This window comes from Ochotona princeps, chromosome 14 (genome assembly GCF_030435755.1).
Source record: "Ochotona princeps isolate mOchPri1 chromosome 14, mOchPri1.hap1, whole genome shotgun sequence".
Taxonomy (NCBI): domain Eukaryota; kingdom Metazoa; phylum Chordata; class Mammalia; order Lagomorpha; family Ochotonidae; genus Ochotona; species Ochotona princeps.
Window position 1 is genome coordinate 57,703,942 of NC_080845.1, and position 18,711 is coordinate 57,722,652.

The 18,711-nt window shown below is 39.9% G+C and overlaps 1 protein-coding gene across 2 annotated transcripts in view; it reads left to right on the forward strand.

The window, feature by feature from the left end:
- UBQLN1 (ubiquilin 1) overlaps positions 1-15,720 on the forward strand; it is a 47,700-nt gene extending 31,980 nt beyond the window's left edge. The window contains exons 7-11 of one of the 2 annotated variants that reach the window (XM_004581130.3): positions 5,412-5,554; positions 9,026-9,109; positions 10,446-10,561; positions 11,097-11,265; positions 13,780-15,720. In XM_004581130.3, coding sequence (XP_004581187.2) covers positions 5,412-5,554; positions 9,026-9,109; positions 10,446-10,561; positions 11,097-11,265; positions 13,780-13,932 — 665 coding nt within the window. In that variant the 3' untranslated portion in view covers positions 13,933-15,720. The remainder of the gene's footprint in view (positions 1-5,411; positions 5,555-9,025; positions 9,110-10,445; positions 10,562-11,096; positions 11,266-13,779) is intronic. The other variant, XM_004581131.3, reaches the window with a different exon arrangement.
- Positions 15,721-18,711: the final 2,991 nt, after the last annotated feature.

Sequence of the window (18,711 nt, forward strand, 5' to 3'; positions counted from 1 at the left end):
CAGTGGCTGGGTCTGGACTGGATTGGTATGAAGTTAGGAGTTGGAAATAAATCCAGGACTTCCATGTGGGTGACTGGGACCCAACTACTTTAGCAGTCATTTGCCTACTGCCTCCTAGGGTTCTGTGCTGTTGAGAAGATGGAATTGGGCCGAGCACGGTAGCCTAGCAGCTAAAGTCCTCACCTTGCACATGCTGGGATGTCATAAGGGCGCCAGTTCGTATCCCGGTGGCCCCGCATCCCATCCAGCTCCCTGCTTGTGGCTTGGGAGGGCAGTCAAGGACGGCCCAAAGCGTTGGGATCCTGCACTCACGTGGGAGACCTAGAAGAAGCTCCTGGCTCCTGGCTTTGGATCGGCGTAGCTCCAGCCGTTGTGGTCACTTGGATAGTGAATCATTGGACAGAAGATCTTGCTCTCTACTTCTCCTCCCTGTATATCTGAGTTTCCAATACAAATAAATCTTGAAAGAAAGAAAACGAAAGAAAGGGAGAAGAGAAGAGAAGAGCAGAGCAGAGAAGAGAGAAGGAATTGGGAGTCAGAGCTTGGAATTGAACCCACGTTACAGTGTGGGATGTGGGCGTCTTAATTGACCTTTTCCTGGCTAGACCAAGGGCCTGTTTTGTGGGAAGACGCACAAAGAAATGATGAAAATTTCTAAAGTAATACAGGGATTTTTCTGGTTACCACTTAAAGAAAATATTGGAAAAGATGAATAAAGAAACCTTAGGAGATCTTTCAAGCGACCTGAGGTGTCTAAAAGTTATAGTTGAGGATGTGGCCAAGAAATATGAAGTAGGAAAACAAGCCAGCCATCCATTTGACAAGGAAGTAGGAAAAAATGAGTGGTAATTGTCCTTACTAGACCACCCCCTATGTATCTACTTTATGTAAAGTAAGGTGCAGATTTTAGATGGACATTTCTGTGCTGGTGTTGTGGCATAACTGGGTAATTCTCCACCTGTGGCATTGGCATTCCATATGGGTCCCTGCTTGTTTGCCGGCTACTCCGCTTCTGATCCAGCTCAATGCTAATGGCCTGGGAAAACAGTGGCGTCCTTGTTTTCCTAGACCCGTGTGGAAGACCCAGCAGTTCCTGGCTCCCAGCTTGTACTGGCCTAGCTCTGAGTGTAATGGCCATTTGGGGAATTAACCAACGGATAGAAGATTTTTGTCTCTCTCTCTCCTCTGAAACTCTTTGAAGAAAATAAATCTTTTTTTTTTAATTTTGATGAATTTAAATCTGTTTGCCACTGTAATTAATACATGAAACATTTCCAACATTCAGCAAATTGTTCTGTGCTTCTTTCTAATTCTTTTGCCACATGGGCAACCATGAATCTTGACCAGTGTACGTTAGGTTTTCCTATTTGAAATTCATATAATTGGTTTATACAGTCTGTCTTTTTATATTTTACTCCGTGTTTTTGAAACTCATCTATGTTGTGTATGGCTGTAGTTTCTGTATTAGAACTGAAAAGTTATCATTTCTATGGGAATCATTACAAATCATCACAGTATGTGTGGCGTTTTGTGTCTAGCATTTCACTATTTGGTAGAGATAAAGAACCATCAGATTTGTTGCGGAACAAACTTGAGATTCCAAGATGGAATAGAGCTAGTATGTGGTAGAATTTTGACAGTTGTCAAAGTAAGTTATTTTGTGGCTTACACAATTGCCTTTCCAAACATAAATATATTGCGGCGTGTGGTTGAGTAAGAATGAGGGTGTCATGTAGTAAACAAGGCTATAGGATGGCCACCATTAAGGGTCTAGGTTGATGTCCATACTTATCTGGGAAGCACTGCTTTTCTTGACACCACTATCAGTTAATGGTGGTTGTTCTTGTTTTTAATAAATACGTTTGCATTGTGCTTTCTTGAGTTTTGCTCTCTGATTTTTGAATCGGTTTGATTGTCTGTCTCTCTCTTTTAAGATCTATTGATTTGAAGGAGTGAGAGAGGGAGTTGGAGAAAGAGCAGAAGTGTGTGCACTTTTATCTGCTGATTAACTCCCCAATGACCACGATGGCTGGAACTGGGCCAGGCCAAAGCCAGGAGGCAGGAGCTTTCTCTGGCTCTCCCGCATGAGTACAGAGCCTAGGCACTTGGGCCATCTTTCTTTGCTTTGCTCAGGCCATTAGCATGGGTCTGAATCAGAACTAAAGCACCCAGGGCTCTAATCAGCACCCGTATGGGATGGTGGTATCACAGGTGGCAGCTTTATTTGCTGTGCCACAAAACCAGCCCCAATTATGTCCATTTTTGAAGCCATTTGTTTCTCAGGGCTGAATTTGAGTCTGATTTTTAGTGAGAAATATGTTTATACCTCCATGTGTTTCTGAATAAACACAGTTCCCTTGTTGAATACTTCTGGGTTTGTCTTTTGGGAGGGCCTTTGGAGCCTGGGTTTTTCTAATGTAAGTTATTGCTGTGTTTAGGTCTAATGAGAAACTCATTTATATCCATTTTGTTAGTGGGACTTCATTCTACTAATTCATTCTTCTAACTCAGGTGACGCTGGGTCACACTGGGGACCAAACTCAGGAGAAGGGAGCTCAATCCAAGAGTCTTCTTGTTAAGTGGCAGAAACCCAATCATTGGAGCTGGGACGCATAGCTGGGTACCAAGCTCACGTCCTCCAGTATGGGCTGTAGGCATATTATTATATTTGTTTGATTGCTAAATTGAAAGATATACAGAAAAGAGGAGAGACAGGGAGAAAGATCTTCTGTCTGGTGATTCCCAGGTGGATGCAATGGCCAGTGCTGAGGTGATCTGAAGCCAGGAGCTTCTTCCAGGTCTCCCACGCACGTGCAGCGTCCCAAGCCTTTGGGCCGTTCTTGACTGCTTTCCCAGGCCACAAACGGAGCTGGATGGGAAGCAGGGCCTCCAGGATTAGAACTGGCAGCCATATAGCACCCCATTGCATGTAAAATGAGGACTTTAGCTATTAGGCTATTGCACTGGACCCTGAAATAAATTTTTTTTACTTGTATTATGTATGAATTAGTTGTAGTCACCCTATGGGTAATTTTCTCCATTTTGTAATTTGGAAACTTAAAGTATGAAGAAAGTGAATCACTTACCCATAGTTGGATTGTTCAATGGATGGACTCCAGTAACCTGGCTGCAGACACATAACTATACTTTGAGGTTTTACAGATGTTTCATTGTGACTCCATTGAACTCAGTGAGAGTCAGCAGTTAATGAAATTGGGACTGAGACTTTATTCTGTTGTTGTAAGGGAAGAAGGTTTTCTCTTTTGTGGTTAATGCTTTGTTTTGTTTTTCAAGATTTATTAATTTAAAACTTGGGTAAGGACAAACAGGGCTTCAGTCTGTCAGTTCACAGCCCAGATGGCTGCAGTGACTGACTTGCGGCTCTGCCTGTCTGAAGCAGGAGTCAAGAGCTTCTTCCAGGGCTCTGTGTAGGTGCTAAGGGCCCTAGCACTAGAGCTGTCTTCCGATGCATCTTCAGGTGCATTTGCAGGGTATTGGATTTGAAGTGGAACTGTTGAGCTCAGGCAAGTGCTTTACCCACTATGCAGGAATGCCAGTCCAAGTTTCTGAGGTTTTTGTTTGTTTGTTTGTTTTTAAGATTTTTTTTTTTTTGGAAAAGCAGATATACAGAGAGGAGGAGAGATAGAGAGGAAGATCTTGCGTCCGATGGTTCACTCTCCAAGTGGCCACAATGGCCAGAGCTGAGCCAATCCGAAGCCCGGAGCCAGGAGCTTCTTCCAGGTCTCACACGCGGGTGCAGGGTCCCAAGGCTTTGGGCCGTGCTTGACTGCTTTCCCAGGCCACAAGCAGGGAGCTGGATGGGAAGTGGAGTTGCCGGGATTAGAACTGGCACCCATATGGGATTCCGGTGCGTTCAAGGTGAAGACCTCAACCGCTACACTATTGCGCCGGGCCCCCATGTTTCTGGTTTTAATTGAACTGTCTTTTTTTTTTTTTTTTTTAAGATTTATTCATTTTATTACAGCCAGATATACACAGAGGAGGAGAGACAGAGAGGAAGATCTTCCGTCCAATGATTCACTCCCTAAATGAGCCGCAACGGGCCGCTGCGCGCCGATCCGAAGCCGGGAACCAGGAACCTCTTCCGGGTCTCCCACGCGGTTGCAGTGTCCCAATGCATTGGGCCGTCCTTAACTGCTTTCCCAGGCCACAAGCAGGGAGCTGGATGGGAAGTGGAGCTGCCGGGATTAGAACCAGCGCCCATATGGGATCCTGGGGCTTTCAAGGCAAGGACTTTAGCCGCTAGGCCATGCCGCCGGGCCCTGAACTGTCTTTTGTAAGCTGAGGGAAAAATTGGTTCAGTCCTTCTTCACTTACAGCTTTTTCAGCAGTTAATGAACCTAGCCTTTCCATTGGATTGTTAGATGTAGCTAGAATGTTTAAAATTATTACAGTGTGTATGATATATGATGGCTTTATTCTCTTTACATGCACATATTAATATCTTGACTTAGCAAACACTTACGCACTGTGGTTGTACCTTTTGCAGTTTGAGGGATGATGGTGAAATTGGCACTGAATTTTTTTTTCACAATTTCATAGCTACAGTATTCTTTCTTACTAAAGATCTTAGTAACTTCAACATAGACGCTTTTTTCTTTCCTCATTGAGACCTTTCATTTCTTCACTGAAAGGAACTGCTTTACAACTTTTCTTTTATATATTTCAATTGTCATCATCACCACTCCTGTACTTTGGGGCTCAGATTTTAGGTAAAGTTACTTAAACACCAGTATTGTTACACTGCAGTAATCAGTCTGATAACCAAAATGGGTACAATGTTATTATTTGTCAGGTAGTATGGGGATGCCGGGCAGGGCACAGAGGATGGCATGAGATTTTAGGGAAGGGTGGAAGGGTTTTTTTTTTTTTTTCCTGTGTTTTGGGGCAGCGGGTCTAAAGACAGGGAGAGAGAGGTAGCTTTCTGCTGTTAGTTGACATCTCGAATGAGCACAACAGCCAGGGCTGTACCAGGATGGTCTTCTACATGGGTGCAGAGATTCAGATACATGGGCCATATTCTACTGCCTTGCTGCATGTATTAGCAGAGAGTTGCATAGGAAGCAGAGTAGCAGGATTCTAATTGGTACCCCATTGTGGGATGCCAGGGTTGGAAGAGACGGCTTAACTCTGTGCACCATAGCACCAGGTTCTAGCATAAAATTTCGTCGAACTACTCAGGATGGTATGCAGTTTAAACTTGAGAAATGTTGATTTCCATGGAGTATTTTAAGGCTTTTGTTGACCATTAAAGCGAATCTGGTGGTAATGAGGGGCTGATGTATTCATCTGTAGTTTTAAGTCCAACATATATTTTAAAGTGTAACTATTTGTTTTGTATTTTTCAATAATATAGTCTTTTATTTTTTGTTTTTAAAACAAACTTTCAGCTAGTATGTTCAACACACCAGGAATGCAGAGCTTATTGCAACAAATAACTGAAAACCCACAACTTATGCAAAACATGCTGTCTGCTCCCTACATGAGAAGCATGATGCAGTCTCTAAGCCAGAATCCTGACCTTGCAGCCCAGGTGAGTTAGACTGGTATTGAAAAGGACTGTGCAGTGTGAACTGAAGTAACAGTCTAGTAATTGTGATTTTAGATATCCATTTATCTTTTGAGCATTGTTATTTAATTATTTGCGCAAATTAGTAATTCATATATAAGTAATATGTACATAATTAAAACCTTGATCCTTGTTAAAAGTCATTTACTATAGAAGCCTACCATTCATTGACAAAAAGGAGTGCAAGTTTGCTTTACATATGTGTGTATTGAATTAAACTATTTGCTCAAGATTTTGGATCACTTTCTTTTGAGGATGCACTCTTTACTCAAATGTAGGTCTTGAGAACACAGAAAACACAGTATTAATTCTTCAGGATACTTTTTTTTTTTTTTTTAAAGTCAGATATACAGAGAGGAGGAGAGACAGAGAGGAAGAACTTCCATCCAATGATTCACTCCCCAAGTGAGCGCAATGGCCGGTGCTGTGCTGATCCGAAGCCGGGACCCAGGAACCTCTTCCAGGTCTCCCACACGGGTGCAGGGTCCCAAAGCTCTGGGCCGTCCTCGACTGCTTTCCCAGGCCACAAGCAGGGAGCTGGATGGGAAGTGGAGCTGCCGGGATTAGAACCGGCGCTTTCAAGGCGAGGACTTTAGCCGCTAGGCCACGGCCGCCGGGCCCCGTTCAGGATACTTTTGTTTATAGGTTGCTCAGATTGAAGCATTTTCTTCAAAACGATAATTGTAAGATAGCATGAACATCTTTTTAATTTTAACATTGAAAGTCATCTACTTAGTCACTCCCAAACACCCTAGAATTGAGGGTGGACCTGGGTGGGTCTGAAAGCAGGAACTCAGTCTGAGTCTACAACCTGAAAGGCAGGGACCTAAGTACTTGAACCATCGCTGTCTTCCCACAGTGCTTTAGCAGGAACCTGGATTGGGAACTGGACTTGCATAAGGAACGTAGCTTTTCTGATACAAGATAGAGGTGTCTTTAGCCAGACTAAGCTCTTCCTTCCGGAGCGGGATTTGTGGGAACAATGCTGTTTTTGTCCATTGCAGACTCCCCTCTCTCCCATTCTCTGAAGTTCCTGTATGTCTTAAAGAGGACATAATTAAGAAAATGAGTGAATTTCAATACTGCTTCAACATTGAGTATCAACTGGGGAGCTTACAGTGCTAGTGTTTAAAGTCTAGCTCCATTTTTTAGAGATTTTTATATAATTTTGTTGGCTTCTTCCCCTTCTTTCTAGTTTAAATGATTTCTGATGTACTCCCCAAGTTCAACACTGTTGGGCTTAAAAATTATGGAAAATGTGAATTAAACCTTGAGTATCTGTAATTTACATTTGTTATCTATGAAAAATGGCCTCTCAAGTATTAAGAATTTGCAGTATTTTCATTTGTAGTTAATACTATTTCTTAAATCATTTTGTTTTCTTCAGTGCAGTGGTTTTTATTTTCTAAACTTTAGAGCCATATATCAGCTATATTTCAGATGTTTTTGAGGTATAATCTTCAGTTTACCTTTGTGAAATTAGAAGTAGTTAACAAGTTTTTTAGCATCATCTACATATTTGAAATTTTGTTCATAGTTTTATGTGAATTTGTTTTATTCATTGAAAATTATCATACTGAGTCACAATTATATTTGGTGCCTGAACTTACCTTAATCAGAGCCAGTTTGGACAACATATTGAGCCAGAATGTTCACATTTGTTTAAAATAAATGAGAAAATATGCATGTATAGTAATCCTGTTTTTCTTTATGGATATGATCAATAAAATCAGATGTATGTGTTTTGAAATTTGATTTGAAACCCATTTTATTCCATAATTCTGTATAAGGCACCTGTAAAAATTGAGCAAGAAGTACCTGACTTACAGTTTTGGAATTAATATGCCATTGAAATATTTACATAATTGAAAACTTGAAACTCAGTAAAGCACATTTCTAGCCATTTAAAATATTGGTTTGTTAATGTTTACAAAGTGCCTTGAATAATTTCACGTAGTGTTTTTGACTCTAATGCGAAGTATAGACAAAGAATGTTTAGAAACTTGCTGATTATCAGAAGGTTAAAGTTTGGTGTTTCTCTAGTTTGCTTTTAATATTTAAATTTCAAAGAAGCATAAATTCTGTGTTTTGACATAAACAGGTAAGTTAGGAGACAGCTTAATTAAATTAGATGATTCAGAAAGAATGAGTAAACTGAAAATTATATACTTTTTCCCAAATGGCTTAAATGACATAAATCTAGAGATAAATGTGATATTCTCATTAAAATGTTCATAATAAAGTATTTTACTGTAACTGTTTAAGAAGCAGGAATGTTGGCCTCATATATATTACTTAGTATGAAGTTACTGATTATTTTTGAAATAAATATTATATATTCATCTAATATTGTCTGGCTTTTCTTCCTTTCTAATTATTGTGTTGATTAAATTGGCCGGTGTGCTTGCCTGTAGGAGATGGTCAGAATTGGGAAGGGGGCGGTTTCTCTCTGATTCCAACATTCATATGTAATTGATCTTAGAAGTGTGACTGACTGCTTGAGGGCTAGAATCCGTGTCCTGTCCAGTCTTTGGACAGGTAAATAGGTTGTCAGTTAATCATTATTAATGTGGAATTTTCACTCTGCCTGGATAAAATTAGGTAAAATCTGTCTCTTTTGAAACTAGGATAATTTGTTTCTGGTTATGTTGATTGTGTGTTATAATTTTATTTTTGAGTATTCAAAATCATATTAATGTTGGCCCTGACTTTTAAATTGTAATGCCTGTTTCAGATTCAGGGAATATGCCACTTTTCTCATCTCTCATGGTAGTGAGGTGAAATCCAGATGCTAATCTTGGTGTTCTCAAGTGGATTTCCATCTTTGTGGTCTTCACACCTTTTAGCACTTTCCCCAGAGGACTGTTGGTGGTAGTTCTGGCTGATTCTCACCTAGCAGCTCCATTCCTCTGTTCAGTGGTGGTGCTTTTCTGGGCCTAAAACTAGTTGCTTTGTAGTAGGAGGATAGATATGGTGGTTCCAGATCTGGGTTTTTCTCTGTACTGGCCACTTCTGTGTTGAGGTTTCTAAAAGCAAGCCATGAATGTAGTTTCATTTATTGATGTTTATTCTGTCAGTGTAGCAGAAAATAAATTCTCATGAATGCCAATTACCTGTTTTTTTTAATGGCAAAAATTTACCTTTGCTCAAAGAAAAGTCTAAAAAAAGTGATTACTTTAATTTTTAACATTTATTGCATGTCATTATCATAATTGCCATTCTCATTGAGAGAAGATACCTTGTTATTTTATTTTATTTTATTTTATTTTTCCTGGAGATGTCTTGTGGACAGTATTTTCCCTTTTTAATTTATGTTCTAACTTCCTCCCTTTTAAGTGCCAACCTGAGCACTTGTTGGAAGATAGAATATTAAACAAGGCACATTACTTGTTTCAGATATTTCCAGTTAAAATTGTTTGAACACTTGCCCCATAGATGATGCTGAATAATCCCCTATTTGCTGGAAATCCTCAGCTTCAAGAACAAATGAGACAACAGCTCCCAACTTTCCTACAACAAGTGAGTAAGAAAAGATGCTAGCTCTCTTCAGTGATAATTTGCTTGAAAGAGTTTCATGATCATTTTCCTTGCTCTTTGGCTGATGGAATACAGAATAGTGTATGATAATGCTGTCAGTTCGCAGAGATTTCAGCTTGATTTTTCATTAAACCCCATTTCACTGCTGACATTTTACTCTTATTTCTTAAACATAAGTTGTGAGGGAAGGACCATTTATTTTTTCTTGAAGAACTTGGGATTTGAATGCTTTGCTAATATGATACCATTTTCTTTCACTTTATTACCATTGAAGTGCTTCCTTGAGGAATGTTATGCTTTATGATTTAACTAATTTCAAGTGTCAGGGAAAAGCTGCCCCTTCCTGCTTTTCAAGGTTTGACTTCTTTGTAATATTTGAAAAAATTGTTTTTCAAATTAGTATAATGCCTGTTTTTCAAGGGAGTAGACCTTTATTCCTCAAACTTGAATTAGTTAAAAAAGAAAATCAGTTTTGTCAAAAAATAAAGGTTTTATTTTTTTCATAAAGAATTTGAGATTGTCATGATATTTTTTTTAATTTTTAAACTTTTTTTCTTTATTCATTTATTACATTGTATTATGTGACACAGTTTCATAGGTACTGGGATTCTCCCCCCCTCCCCAAACCCTCCCACCATGGTGGATTCCTCCACCTTGTTGCATAACCACAGTTCAAGTTCCATTGAGAGATTGTCATGATATTATGTAAAAAATAAAAGAGGAATCGGTGTTGGTGTTTGGAAGCTGGTGGTTCTAGGGCTTATATAGTATGCAAACAATTCTCAGACTTCTGAACCGTTGTCCAAGGTTAGTTAGTGTCCTTGATCTAGTGAAATGATGTAAGCCTATCTTTTTTTGGTCAGTCAGGTGGTGACTATTTGGATACAGTGAGCTAAACTCATGACACATGTATTAACTTCACATTTGGAACTATTGTTGCAGGGTATATGTTAGTTGTACAGTTGTTACAGGTAACACTTGGTTAAGAGGAATATGTGTCTTTTACCATTGTTATGAATTGTGTCTTTCAAATAATACTTTTTACATCTTCTGCTGGAGAATGGGAGGAATTTTCACTTCCAGAATGTCCACTGTACTGAGTTGGCTTTGATGATGGGCTTGGGAGGTCAGGCAATGATTTGCACATAAAGTTTGTTGTCAAAAGAGTGTGTTTGTGGTTTTTTGGGAAAGAAATTACTGGATCACCTGTGTGCAGGAGTGAGGTTTTAGATTTTCTCTGGAAGCACAATAAAGATTAAACAACTTACATTCACTGGTTTGAACTCCCTTGTAAGTACAGGTTTTCTGTTTCTTTTAGATGCAGAATCCTGATACCCTGTCTGCGATGTCAAATCCTAGAGCCATGCAGGCCTTGCTGCAGATTCAGCAGGGCTTACAGACGCTGGCAACAGAAGCTCCTGGTCTCATTCCGGGGTAAGTTTGTTGGAGGAAGATTATGAAAATGCGGAATGGTTAACTTTCTCTGAAAATGTCAGATTTAATGTCATTCTCCTTGTTGCTTTTTAAAATCATGTTTTCTTTTTTGGGTGTGTTTGTGTGTGTGTGTGTTGGTTGGTTGGTTTTCTTTAGGATATATTAATTTTTGAAAGAATTAGAGGCATATTATCTGATTATCTGCTGATTGACTTCCCAAATGGACACACAAGCCAGGGCTGGGCCAGGCCAGAGGCGGGTCAGGCAAAAACTGGGCCAAAGCCATGAGCCAGGAGTTTTCTTGCAAGTCTGAAATCGTGGGTAGAGGGGACCCAAGCACCTGGGCCATCTTCTCTTCCTAGACATTAACAGAGAGCTGGATTGAAAATGGAACATCCAGGATTTGAACAACCTTTCAGAATTAGGTGCATTTTAAGAAGATATTCAATTAATATTAGGTTAAAAGTATGATTGGTCACCTGGCATATAATTTTTCAGGACTTAAGGTGTTTTACCTGTTCTTTGCTTTCTGTAGGTTTACTCCTGGCCTGGGAGCATTAGGAAACACAGGGGGCTCTTCAGGAACCAATGGATCTAACACTACCCCCAATGAGAACACAAGCCCCACAACAGGGACCACTGAACCTGGACACCAGCAGTTTATTCAACAAATGCTGCAGGCTCTTGCTGGAGTAAATCCTCAGGTAATAATTCTTTTCTGTTAAGATATGATAATTCTTAATTTTATGAATTTCCATATAGAAGAAAAAAGGGGTAGAAATGGCAGTCTTTCAGTGTTTAGAGACTAATGAAAAGCATAAACTTAGAAGATACTGAGAGTAGGGGGGGTCAGCATCGTGTGCAGCTGCCACCCAAGAAGCTGACATGTCATTTGGGTGCCTCTTGAAGTCCCAGCTGTTCCACTTCCAGTGAACTTTGTAGGAGACCCAGAGGAAATTCTAGGCCACTGGGCAGTAAGCCAGTGTGTCATAGTTGTCTTTTTCTGTCTCTCCTCCTGTTCTCTGTCTCTAACTTTTTTTTCTAAGATTTACTCAATTTTATTGGAAAGTCAGATATACAGAGAGGAGGAGAGACAGAGGAAGATCTTCCATCCTTTGATTCACTCCCCAAGTGATAGCAACGGCCAGAGCTGAGCCAGTCCAGAGCCAGGAGCTTCTTCCATGTCTCCCATGTGGGTGCAGAGTTCCAATGCTTTGAGCCATCATTGACAGCTTTCCCAGGCTACAGGCAGGGAGCTGGATGGGAAGTGGGGCTGCCAGGATTAGAACCGGCGCCCGTATTGGATCCCAGTGCATTCAAGGCAAGGACTTTAGCCGCTAGGTTACTGTTCCGGGCCTTGTCTCTAACTTTTTAAAGAGATTAAAAAAAATACCTGGGGGCTGTCATTGTGGCATAGCAAATTAAGCTGACATTTGTGATGCCAACATCCCATATGGCGTCAGTTGGGAGTCCTGGCTGGTTTATCTGCAATCCAGCTCCCTCTGGTGTATCTGGGAGGGCAGCAGAGGATAATTCTGCCACCACATGGGAGACCTGGATGAAAGTCCTGTAGCTTGGCCCAGCCCCAGCCGTTAACAGTCTTCTGGGAAGTGATCCAGTAGATAGATGATTGATATTCTCAGTACATAGACTGGCCTCTCTTTTCTCTTAAACTTTGCCTTTTAAATAAAAAATCTTAAATATGGAGGCTGAAAAATACATGTTGTATAACTTGAGTTTGGTGCTCTTATCAGACACTAACATATTTAAATATTTTTAAATTTTATGGTTTTCAGGTTGTACTTTGGATTCTAAGAGCATTACTGAAACATTTAATTTTTATGGATTAGCATAGTTTACATTTGAAAAATAATTATTGTTTTGAAACAGAGCCCTGGCATCCACTGGTTCTCCCCCCAGTTGCTCACAGTGAGCTAGCAGCTGGCTAGGAGCACAAGCCAGCAACTCCTAGGTAGCAGGGACACAGTGACGTATCAGTGCTGCTTGCCATGTATGCATTGACAGGAAGGAAGGGATCAGACCCAGTTCATGCAGTGTAGAAATGGACCTGTTAACTTTTAGGCTAAATGTCTGCCTAGCTTAAAGGTAATGGTCAGTGGGAATTGCAAATATAAATATAAATTCTAAATATAAGCTTAAGTTTTTCTGCATGTTCGTAAACCTATAAAATAATGGCTGATGTTTATTAAGTTTCTTATAATCAGTTGTGTGATCTATCTGATATTACTGTTTAGGTATAAAATAGAGAATTGAAAACAACAAAGTAAGTGTTGACACTGAGCTGTAAGGGAAAGTCGCTTACTACAGTGCTGGCATTCCGTATGGGCACCACCAGTTCAAATCCTGGCTGCTCCACTTCAGTTCAGTTCCCTGCTAGTGTGCCTAGAAGACGGGCCAAATGTTTGGGCCCCTGCACCCATGCTGGAGAGCTGAAGAAGCTCTTGGCTGCTGGCTTTGGACTGTCTCAGCTCTGGGTTTTGAAGACATTTGGGAAGTGACTCAGCAGATGAAAAATCTCTTTATCTCTCTCTTTCAGAATAAATAAATTTTAGAAAAATTGGTAAAATTACAAAATATGGGAGGCATTTGGCATAGTAAATAATGCGAAGCTTTGTATACCTGTATCATATCCAGAGTGCCTGGGTTCAGATCCTGGCTCCAGTCTCTGCTGACACACACCCTGGGAAGGCAGCAGTTGACAAGTTATGGGGACCCTGCCATCCATGTGAGAAATACTGAATCAGTTCCTGACTTTGGTCCATTTATGGGAATTTTAGGAGTGAATGAGTTAATGGAAGATATTTTCTCTGCCTGTTTTTCAAATAAACACATCTTTTTAAGCGACAAAATAAAGTGCGAATGGACTTTGGCATATGTTGTGTATTTTTACTAGAAAAGCCTGGCTTTTTTGTTAATTTTTAAATTTTACTTTGATGATGTTTGCATAGTTGATCAGCGTGGGAAGGGTAGAGGATCTGAGGAAAGTGGATGAAACCATTGTTTGCACCGTTTCTTACTCCTGTGTTTGGAGAGGAGGTGACACTAGGGGAGAAACCACGCCCAGTCTCCAGAAAAGCATAGCTTTGAAAGCTCAATAGACCGATGTACCTTAAGAAAGAGCAGGTGTGTTTTTAAGAAAATATTCCGATCTGGCAGGGACTGATTTTCCTTAGAATTTTCTTCTCTTTCTTTAACAGCTACAGAACCCGGAAGTCAGATTTCAACAACAACTGGAACAGCTGAGTGCAATGGGATTTTTGAACCGTGAAGCAAACTTGCAAGCGTTAATAGCAACAGGAGGTGATATCAATGCAGCTATCGAAAGGTTACTGGGCTCCCAGCCATCATAGCAGCATTTCTGTATCTTGGAAAAATGTAATTTATTTTTGATAACGGCTCTTAAATCTTTAAAAATACCTGCTTTATTTCATTTTGACTCTTGGAATTCTGTGCTGTTATAAACAAACCCAATATGATTGATTCTAAGGTGGAGTGCAGTAAGATGTGTGGATTTTCTGGGGTTTTTTTTGGAACAGTGGGAATCAATGCTTTTTCATTAAGGCTACTACATGCATGAAACACTTCCGCATTTATTGTAATTTTTTAAAAACATCACCTTTTATAGTTGGGTGAACTGATTTTGGTCCTGCATCTGTCCAATTTATTTGCTTTTTAAACATTAGCCTATGGTAGTAATTTATGTAGAATAAAAGTATTAAAAAGAAGCAAATTATTTGCGCTCTATAATTTGTGGTACAATATTGCTTCTTGTGACTTTGGCATGTATTTTTGCAAACAAAATGCTGTAAGGTTTATACTCAATGAATTTTGCTTTATTTGTATACAAAACAGTATGCACATTTGGGACAGCATTTCTAGAAACAAACTGTGGTAGTTTATTTGACCAAAGTATCTGTAATCAGAAAAATAAAAATAAGGAAATACTCTTAAAGCTGAGCATTTCCTCATTGTATTGAATCTTACAGCATCTTTGGTAAACATCTCTCAGCAAAAGTGCCGGTAATTCGGGTTTATGGAAAATATAATAGAAACGCTGATTTTGGCTCTCCAAGGATGTTCAGTTGTACAGACAACATCATGTAAAATTGTCTTGGCATTTACAGAGTGATTGTAAATTATCCTAATCTTTGTGCAGACTGAAGGAGCACTGTAGTATACCCAAAAATGCATTGCCTAGGACTTCTCATCTTCTCCCATAGGTAGTTTAGCAGGCATTACAGTTTGTAATTGAAATGTTGCTTTCACTGAAAGTGTCTTAATGTTTTAGTTATTGTAATTGCCATATGCAAATAGAACTCTTTTGGTTCATCGGTTTTTCTCATGCACAGGCAATACATGAATTTAAAATGATTTGTGAGCCACTTGTTTCTGAAGTGTTTGGGTAGTTCTATTAAGACATAGTTAAATATTGTGCTTTTCGGAGCCTCAGAGAAAGGGGTGGGGGTGGGGTGGCGGACTCTATCCTGGATTGGGCCAGCCTAAGTAATACTGGCAACCAAGATTCTGTTAGGATTTCTGTGCATATAGTGTAGTAATGAAGTATCATTCAGGGGTGAAAAACAAAGAGCCGTTTTAACAATGTTGAGTACCTTTTGGCTATTCTACAGCCTTGTTCTCCCTCCCCACAGAAGTTCTGTTTGCCTAACTCTGAAACTGTTGGGGTGGTACATTCCTTTAGGACCAATTAAAACATAACTTTAGGGTCAGTAATATATTTGGCTGACTCTGGTTCAGTATTCTCTTAGGTCATTATATTCTCTCATGTACAGTTACAGAAAATTAAAATGTTAAACGAGTCAGACCAATAAAATCAAGGAAAATGTAAGTTGAATTCCATCACTTCAGTAAATTGCTTGCTCTTCAAAAAGGTTAAGATGCGAAGTTGCCCACCAGTCCATGCGTTGTTCTGATGCTTTTCCTAGGAGGAAAACCCACAAAGATGAAGGCGAGGCATGATTACAGGAGGTTGTTAGGGAAGGTATTCATGTACTCTCTGCCTTATGCCTCAGTCTGGTTTAAAAACTTGTGTATGGTGAATGGTGGTACAGTGTGGGACAGTGTCATGACCAATTTGATGATTTATTAATCACCAAATAACAATAAATCTCTAGCTTTTACACTTGGTTTGTCTTGCTTCTTTTGTAGAAGGAAAAAGATACCTTCAGTTTATTGTGTCTAACCACATCTTTGAAGGCTGTTGGAATTGATTACCTTAGTTTTGATTATGCTTTAGATTGTCCTTTAGCAATTTCTTAGGCTTTCCTAAATAAAATGTCAGGTACACTATTATAAGGTGTGTTAAAATTTATCCTGCTGGAACGGAGCTTACTTTATTGGCATCTGACTAGCTATTTATTTGACTTTGACTAAGGCATCATGATTTCTTACTGTAAAAGGGATAGTAAGGCTTAAGGATGCATTGGACCGGGGGTTGCTTTGAGCTGCTGTAATGTCTTGTTATCTGAAATAATTTCATCTTTGATTATTTGTTAAGGGATTCTAAATACAGATGATTGCTGACTTTTGCCTTGGTTTATGATTTTCAAATTCCTGGTGTCTGTATGTATTCGGTAGCAGATCATACGTTCAATTTTGAACTTTGGTGTTTTCCTGGGCTAGTTGTGTATGGTATAATCATGTCTCAGTGCAGGTCTCACTCAGCAGTACAAGCAGAAAGGCAGTAATAGATGCTTGACAGTGTGCTGTGTTGATGAGCTGTTTCCAGCTTATAATAGGCTTAACAGTACCTAACTGCATTGTGTCTTGAGGAACATCTGTGCTTGAAAGTGCTGTAAAGGCGCTTCAAACCTGTAGACTTAAATTGTTCTTACATTAAGTTAGTACAAATCAAACGGAGTAGAAGGATGAAAATGACATTTCATTGTCTAGTTGGAATTTTGTAGTTGGAGTATTTGTGATAACCTAAATCAAGTGTAGCAAATACTGAGCAGATAAATGGCAGGTGTCTTCTGTGTTCACAATACCGAATTTAAGACTGCATTTAAACATAGTAATGAAATAAGGTCTTCTGATTAACAGGTGTTGTTATTCTCATTTAATAGGCAAATCACGAAAACATATAGAAAAATGAATAAGAATTTGTTAGTGACACGTATGAAGCCAGCCAGTATATACACACAGTTTCATGCACATGCATAATGAAGGTTTTGTGGTTAAGGCAGGAGAAGACTACATATAGTGCTTCTCTCAGAGGTTAGCATCTTATTCGGTATTGTCACTATATTGTCTCATGTATGGTTATAGAAAATTAAAATGTTAATGTAAACTATAATGAGTCAGACTAGTAAATTGAAAGGAAATAACAGTTAACTGAATTGTTAACTTCAGTAAGTTGCTTGTTTCTGAAAAATGCTTAATTCCAGGCTACTTGCCAGTCCATTCACTGGTCAGATGCTTTCCTCTGGTGAAAAACATGTACAAAGGTCAGGGTTGAATGCAGGAAGAACAGCATTGAAGAAAACCTGTTTAAAGTTTAACCTTTTTAGTTTTCTCGACCATTCCATGTACTTAGCTGTATCCAGTGAACAAGCTTTGAGAGAAGCCGTACTTAGAAAATCTTTCTTAACTCTGGGGTTGCACAGGGTCTTCCTTTTGTTTTTTGTTTGTTTGTTTTGTTTTTTAAAGATTTATTTATTTTTTTTACAAAGATATACAGAGAGGAGAGACAGAGAGGAAGATCTTCTGTCCGATGATTCACTCCCCAAGTGAGCGCAATGGCCGGTGCTGCACCAATCCGAAGCTGGGAACCAGGAACCTCTTCCGGGTCTCCCATGCGGGCGCAGGGTCCCAAAGCTTTGGGCCGTCTTCGACTGCTTTCCCAGGCCACAAGCAGGAAGCGGGATGGGAAGTGGAGCTGCCGGAACTAGAACTGGTGCCCATATGGGATTTGGGTGCATTCAAGGCGAGGACTTTAGCCACTAGGTCACGCCGCCAGGCCCAGGGTCTTCCCTTTGGCATATATGGAACTCATCATTCTTTTTTGGTTCAGTTCTGAATCTTTATAAACGTTGCTTACCCACATTGATGTACTCTGAATGATTCCACCTTTCTTATCAACTGCTGAATTATTTTTCTCCATTCATCTTAAAATATTTTACTTCAACTTTATTTTATTATTCTGTTCTGAAATTGCCTTAGCAGGTAAATCATACATGACTCTTCGGTTTCTGTATGTATGTTATGTATCAACAATAATTTTCTTATAAACATTACTGTTCAGGGCTAGTGCTGTGGCACAACAGGTTTAAATCACCACTGTCTGCAGAGTCAGCATCCCATATGTGGACACCAGTTCAAATCTGATTGCTTCACTTTCTGTCCGGTGGCCTGAGAATGCACCTGGGAAAGCAGGAAAAGATGGTGTAAGTGCTTAACCCCGTGTACCGTGTGGGAGACCTGGATAAAACTCCTGGCAGCCCAGGTCATTGCAGCCTTTTGGAGAGTGAACTACTGGTTGGAAGATCTCTTTCTTCCTCCCTTCCCATCTCTCCTTTGCTGCCATACTGTTTCCAGTAAGTACTAAATCTTTAAAAGTTACTGTGTATTGAACATCAGTTGAATACCAGAATCTTACCACATCACTCAAAGAATGGTAATAACGAAAACAGCGCTCTGGCCCCATTGCGCTAACAGTAGGATGTGGGGAGACAGGACAGTGCCTGGTGCCTGTCAGCAAGTAAAGTATTTAGGTGAAAACTTCAGCATAATAAAGAGATGAAGTAAGGAAGCAGAAAAATTTTTATAGTATATTTAAAGACTGTTTCATCGAGGTGATAATTTTTTAAAAGATTTTTATTGGAGAGGCAGATATACAGAGAAGAGGAGAGGAAGATCTTCCATCCGTTGATTCACTCCCCAAGCAGTTGCAACAGTTGGAGCTGAGCCGATCTGAAGCCAGGAGCCGCCTCTGGGTTTCCCATGTGGGTACAGGGTCCCAAGGCCTTGGGCTGTCCTCGATTGTTTTCCCAGGGCACAAGGAGGGAGCTGGATGGGAAGCAGGGCCACCGGGATTAGAACCAGCACCCATATGGAATCCCAGGAGATATAAGCTGAGGACTTTAGTCACTAGGCTACCACACTGGGCCCAA